General features: G+C 35.6%; 1 protein-coding gene across 2 annotated transcripts; it reads right to left on the bottom strand.

The window, feature by feature from the left end:
* Positions 1-314: 314 nt before the first annotated feature.
* On the bottom strand, positions 315-6,703 carry LOC105803571 (ultraviolet-B receptor UVR8). Of its 2 annotated transcripts, XM_012635818.2 has the most exons (11): positions 6,536-6,703; positions 6,299-6,443; positions 5,113-5,223; positions 4,918-4,978; positions 4,478-4,596; positions 3,174-3,259; positions 2,809-3,010; positions 2,325-2,378; positions 1,914-2,027; positions 1,610-1,666; positions 315-644 (listed from the first exon to the last, which is right to left on the bottom strand). In XM_012635818.2, exons 1-11 carry the CDS (start codon positions 6,559-6,561, stop codon positions 441-443), a joined length of 1,179 nt encoding a protein of 392 aa, XP_012491272.1. In that variant the 5' UTR covers positions 6,562-6,703; the 3' UTR covers positions 315-440. The 2 variants fall into 2 exon arrangements, with proteins under 2 accessions (XP_012491272.1, XP_052480438.1); XM_052624478.1 differs by lacking the exons at positions 6,299-6,443; positions 6,536-6,703 and adding an exon at positions 5,750-5,770.

Genomic DNA, 6,703 nt, shown 5'->3' with positions numbered 1-6,703 from the left:
TCAAAATCAAATCAATAAAATCGTTTATCCTCAATCCGACTTATTTATCCAATTCAATTGAATAAACTTTAAAAAATAATAAAAATTTAAAAAAAAAACATTTGCAAATCAACCATTCCAATCCTTTATTTCAAACCGATCAATTCAACCGATCCAATTACCCAATTTAGTCATTAAAAGAACGTGCTTATGCCATTTTAAGTGAGGCATATTTGATTTAATTATTTAAGTGATGTTTGATAAATTTTGAAAAAAAAATGAATTTTGAAATTATTAGTAAGTACTGAACTTCCAATCTATCAGTAAAAGACCCATTTAAGTGAACAGTACGTTCATTTATTCAGCTATTCCTCATCATGCTTTTTAAATGGAACCTTGTTTTGCTGTTCTTCAGTCATCAAGTTTTATATTTATATATATGAGAACATTACATTCTTCAGTTATGGCTTAGATTCATCGGTCTTCCATTCTACTATAGCAAGCGTATGGCGGCCTCCGCATGCAACAAGTTTAGAGATCCAATATCCTTCAGCACCACTTCCGCTAACACTTTTTGGAGCTGGCAGATTGATCGGGACTTCCATGGGTTGACCTGTTGTTGCCTTCCGCCCATAACCTAGTCGTCCATGGTCACCTCGTCCAAACTGCCCCATGATACAAAACGGTCAGCATGATTCATGTTTTAAACCGTAATATGCAATGATGAAATGGGTGGATAAATCATCTCTGCATTTATGTCAAAGCTATGGCATGGGTAAGGCGACACCATATGATTACACAACATGGAAAAAATAACTAAAACACGATACCATACAAGAAGGAAATACAAACATGACATGAATACATGAGCATATCTATATCTATCTAAAACAATTTATTAAGATGCCAAAAGTTAAATAAATATAGAACACCTTAAACAAGATTATAACACAAGAAAATACACTAACACGACATGAATACACGAATCACCGAATCTAGGCAACAGGCACACAAGTACAGAGGGGAGAATCTTCAGTCGTATATTGGTTGCATATTTATTTAGAATACATAAAAATTACGGGAACACTAAGAATGCATGTATATTGATCCTGTTATCTGTTACTTGAGTCATTTTCTTTGAAATTTATCAATGTTTTTACCCAAGTTACTTGGATGTGAGCGTTGGATATGAATACTTGTCTGAGTTTTTAAGTTGGTAGATCCTCATGCAGTCTCAAGGACGAAACCCGCATCAAGAAACCAAAATTCCAATATACATCCAACTGAAGTTTTGTCAGTTATACATTCAGCCTTAATTCATTATCTCGGTTTATGTGCATTAGAGAAAAGCAAACTGAAGATAAACCAAGAATGAATGAAGACTAGAGGGAGGACGGTGAATGGCAGATTCCAAGCAAAGGTGATATTTGCCCAAAAAATGAAATGATGGATTGATAAAAGATTCCATTATGAAGAGAAAACATACAAGAGCAAACTCAAATTCAGAAGAAGACTAGCCACTGAGATAAAGTTTGATATGCTTAATTTGTTTACTCGGGTTAAGGGATCATACTCCATCCATTGAATTTAGCAGGCAAAGCAACTAAAGAAGATGTGTTAAGTATTTTACCGAAAACATGCGCCCATCACGTGTCAATGCAACCGAATGTGTTCCACCACAAGATACCTGGATTAAAATACAAGTTTTAACCACAAGCCACAGTAAGAAATGAGTAGAGTAGAGGTGTTCATTATTCCATGTATCGAATTGTATTTATAACGCAAAAATGCATTTAAGCTTCTTCATCATCATATTTTTAACTTAATTACATGTATATCTTTTATACTCCCTGATCCGAACAAGCTGAAACAAATGCTAGAATTTGAATAGCTAGAACTTTGTACTAGCTGCACAGAGAGATGAAGTGCAATACCTGAACAATATCTTCCCCAGCTAAAAGTTGAACCCTTTGCGGCACCATTTTACTGCTCTTATCGTTATCTCCAAACCCGAGCCTCCCATGTTCTCCTCTTCCCCAACCATACACCTAAAATAAAAGACATAAACAGAAATATTGCATTTCACGGGAAATTTTACATGCTCCAAAGCTGAAAGGCATTTATGCTTGTAACTTCAGCAAAATAATAGAAATAACAAAATGGCTGTATCCATAAAGCTGACTTATTTTCTCCATCATTAATTAGCCAAAAGAGGCTTGGCAGCAATGTTCCGAATAAGTAGAATTTCTTCTAGAATTCATGAAAGTCAAAACATGATAAAATCTCTTGATCACACTAGATGCACTTTGTATTTTCAGTTTCCCCAAAGAAAAATGGATAAATACCTCTCCATCATCAGTCAATGCAGTGGAATGCCATCCACCAGCAGCAATATCAACCTAAACGTGCAGACAAATAAAAGGCCAATCAGACTATTAATAAACATTACACACGACCAAAGCTAGCAAAGAAGAAAGGATAAAGTTATTGATAAAACCTTAGGAGCACTAAACAACAGAACTTTAAAATGAAGAACGAATGAAGAAACAAAAGCAAGAACAGTCACTATTATTAATTTTATCTGATTACTGAAGTTCGTAACAAGATAAACATAAGAGACTGAGGGTATATTTATAACCTATCAAACCTAAAAGCAATAGTTAAGATTTCAGAGATCTACCATTACTTAGTAGATACACCTTCATCAAATCCTTGTGGCCTATACTTCCATCCATTCCAACCATCGATGGAACTGAGTCTTCTAAATACAATTTGCCAACAACTACATAAATACGATGATAGTAGGGAACTTAACAAGGTAATGCATACCAAAGTGAGACCAGATAATCCTTGGACAGGTATAGGTTGTGATCTTGGCTGAGTGTCCCCAGTTCCAAGTTGTCCGTATTCGTTATTACCCCATGCCCATAAAGTCCCATCCTCCTGGAGAGCCAAATTATGAAATGCTCCCACTGTGATAAGCCTCACATTTTCGAGACCTTGTACTCTCACAGGAACAGATATTTGTTTTCTGAGAAAGGGAAACGGAATTTTGGATTAATGTTATAACATATGCTATGAATATGCAGAAAGATATCAAGATGATTTAACTGCACTCCTCGAATATGATCACTTGGGTTGGAAAACCCCTAGCACTAAAGAAAACTAAAAAACTTGAATCAAAGGTAATATACATGTCTCCGGGTGGCCAAGGTTGACCCCAGGTCCAAACATATCCTTCACGTGTCAGCACTACAGAATGGGTACCCCCAGCAGCTACCTAAAATATAAATCACCGGTTATTAAACACAAATTTAGGTTAAGCTCCAGCACCGAAAACAAGCATCATGTACAAAGACAGCTGATGTAAGAGAAATGAATCTACACCATATGAAAAATATGCTAATAATAAAGCAAACAGAGAAATGCTGTATCAAAATGAACCCGTCATTTACTGAAATAGGTATTCACAAAACAGGACCAGAAGACTTGCTTAGGCACACTGAAAGATTTGAATCTCATATAAGCATTATACGAATGAATAAAAAAAGAAAAGCTAGTTGTCATGTGAGAAAAAATAAGTACAGTTAAGATTTATATGCTCTACCTGTATCAAGCCATATTACTTGGACTTGGGTGCGAGTGTCAAATACGGGTATGTATCTTGGAGGACTCTAGGAGGTTGAATCCCCATATCCATGTGTTAGACACGGGTAATTCAAGAAAAATAAAGAGTCCGAGCAACATAGGTATCAAGAACCAATAGATAGATTACATGCAACTAAAATTAAGGGAGATGAGAGAACCAAAGGAGACATTTTCAAGCATTTCCACTCTTTTGTTCTCTTTTCCCCCTACTTTCCCTTATTACCTTTTATTTAAAGAAAATAACTAGTGCCAGGATAACATTAACTACCACGTAGTAAAATTATGTAATAAAAAAACAGGTAGGTGGTTGTTATATCCATATTGTTTGAAAATGTTTTACTCCGTAAAGTCGTTGAACCTCTTTTTTCTTTTTCTGGTTATTCTGCTGGCAAAAGTTATGTTTACTCAGACTTAGGTCTAAGTGTTTCCGATGTGAGTGTGTGCAAGTTTTTTTTCCAAAACTTTTATATATTTGGAGGGTCTTTTGATGATCATATCCTCATAACCATGTCCAAATATGTATGGGACATGGGTGTCAAATATAAGTACTCCAAGCAAAATGAAGAGTCAAAGGAAAATATGGTAAAAGCATCAAGGTTAAAGATGCTTTACCAACAAGGTCTTGAATTGAACATGATAATTAGAATTCGTCTTTAAAATTTGGGATTCAAAAAACCTTCTTTGCCAGAGCTTCAAATAGGACAAATGAAGTTAATTGTTAAGATAATTTATGCCCCTAAAAGTGTGCCTTAAGCATATTCAAACAGGTTATTAAGAAACAAGGCAAGAAGATTCATGCAATCTGATTCAACTTCAACCAAAAGTACAGTCATAAATTCAAATAAACCACCTGGCGAACTACAAGCTTTGGCGCACAGCGCTGAGGAATCACAATGTCCCTTCTCAAAGGCCTACCAGTATCATCTTTCCGCTCAGGCTCTTCACCACACTGCCCATATTCGTTCCCACCTGTGCAAACACACTTCACATAATTACATTCATTGAACACACACTTCACTCGCTGCATTAATCACAATGAATAATTTAACCCAATCTCGCCAAAGCCATAAAGCCGACTAATCAACCTTCTCTCATCCACCCAATGACAAAGAAATATACATTCCACAACAAACTTGTTGATCGAATAGCACACTAAGCTACTCCTTTAAAAAACATAGGATATTTATCCAGTGTGATCCTTTTGAGTTCTCTAGCAACAAATATATATACATGTCTGTACGTGTATATGTGTATATATATATATATATATATATAAAACTAATAGCTTACCCCAGGCATAAGCTCTGCCTTCATCATCAACAGCCAAACAATGCCACCCACCAATAGCCGCCTAGAATAAATAGAGAAATAACAATTTAACATGCAAGGGAAACTATATGTGATGGAAATAAAATTAAAACTCCATATTACTATTTGAAAATTTTAACATGCAAAAGCAACAATATGATAGGGAAATAAAATTACCTGAACAATTTTAACATTAGCAAGAGCCTTAACCTGACTTGGAATATTCTCAGTTTTGGTCTCGGGAGGGTGCCCTAGGGTTCCTCTCTGGTTCCATCCCCAAGTAAACAACTGAAGTTCAACAGAGAACCCCAAGAAATAAATCAAGCTTCAGATATTTAAACTCCAAGTATACAAGAGGAAGGGAAATGGGAATTTGCCAAATTATAAAGAAACATATTCATATTTCACAACACCAAGAAATCAACTAATCTCTGGTTGCCAGAGAAAAATACTTCAATTCCAACCAAGATCTGTTTCAAAACACTCAGCAACAAATGAAATTTGAGAAACAATGGAACTCTTTGGTTTTTGCTTCAAAATGCAAAGGAAAATTGCATTCCAATATATATATACACGACAGAGTTAAACATTAGAACTCTATTTGACTTTTCCTTTTCATGCTGTTTGCTTCCTCATAAGTTGCTAACAGGAAAAAGCAAAATGGGAAGACAAAATACTAACTAAAATTCAACATAGGCATAACATAACATAACTATTTTGTACATTAGTAAAGTAACCTAATTTATTTTCCAAATAAAATCACCATTTTACTTTTAATTATCCAAATATATTTCGGAAAAAAGAATAAACATACCATGTCAAACAAATACCTTCAAGACTCACATCAAAGTCCAAATAACATAGATAACAACCAACACACCTAAAGTAAATAATTTTTGTAGAAAACAAATGCATTCTACTCATCCATTCATTTTTGTTCTTTTTGTGTGTGTGTGTGTGTGTTTGAGACCTCAGTATCCGGTGGCCCATTGGACCCGACTATTTTAAAATCGAGCCAGGTCAAACAGCAGAAAAGCTTGTCGAGTCTCTATTTTCTCCATTCACAATATTTGAAACCAAGCTCCTCACCACTTTTTCCATCGGTAAATTCTTTGTTGTTCGAAGCAATATCGAGAAAAACAAAAGGTGACTGAAGGCAAGTAGCAAAAGAAACAGCTGATCAATCAAAATCCCGATACCCCAAGTTGGAACAGTTGAAGATCAGCCGATGCTCGTTACAAACACAGATTTAACCAAATGGAATTAAGGACTGAGTAAACAATCAATACCCACTTCAAAAACACTAAGAAGAATGAATATATAAACATATGTAAAAGCAGAAAGGGGGAGTGGCGGTAGAGACCTTGCCATCATCACAAATAGCGAGAGAATTACGGCTGCCAGCGACGACGGAGCGAACATTGTGAGGCTCAAGAGCTTGAACAACGCAAACCCATTCTCTTTCTTCATTGTTTCCGATACCCAATTGACCATCTTCACCTGAGCCCCTGAGATTACAAGAAGAAAACAGAGAATGAGGAGCAAACAAGTGAATAATTTGATAGTAAGTTAAAAGAATGAAAAGATTGAGAGTTGAAACCAAGCAATAACAGAAGAGGAAGCCATTGAAAAGTGTTAAAGACGGCTGAAACAACGGGAGAACATTAGATTATATAGAGAAATCAGTAGTGGGGAGGTTTTATGAGAAAAAAAACAAAAGGTTGGGTTTGAAGTGCTTCTTGCAATTGCAAGCTAGTTGGGGTTTATC

Source organism: Gossypium raimondii, chromosome 11 (assembly GCF_025698545.1).
Source record: "Gossypium raimondii isolate GPD5lz chromosome 11, ASM2569854v1, whole genome shotgun sequence".
Taxonomy (NCBI): Eukaryota; Viridiplantae; Streptophyta; class Magnoliopsida; order Malvales; family Malvaceae; genus Gossypium; species Gossypium raimondii.
This window is presented reverse-complemented; position numbering and strand designations above follow the sequence as displayed.

Coding starts and splice junctions, on each gene's coding strand:
- LOC105803571 (XM_012635818.2), bottom strand. CDS start 6,561: ATGGCTTCCTCTTCTGTTATTGCTTG. Junction 4,597..4,917: donor AGGCAGAGCTTATGCCTGGG/GTAAGCTATTAG, acceptor GTGTTTGCACAG/GTGGGAACGAATATGGGCAG. Junction 3,011..3,173: donor CCTTGGCCACCCGGAGACAT/GTATATTACCTT, acceptor TCCCTTTCTCAG/AAAACAAATATCTGTTCCTG.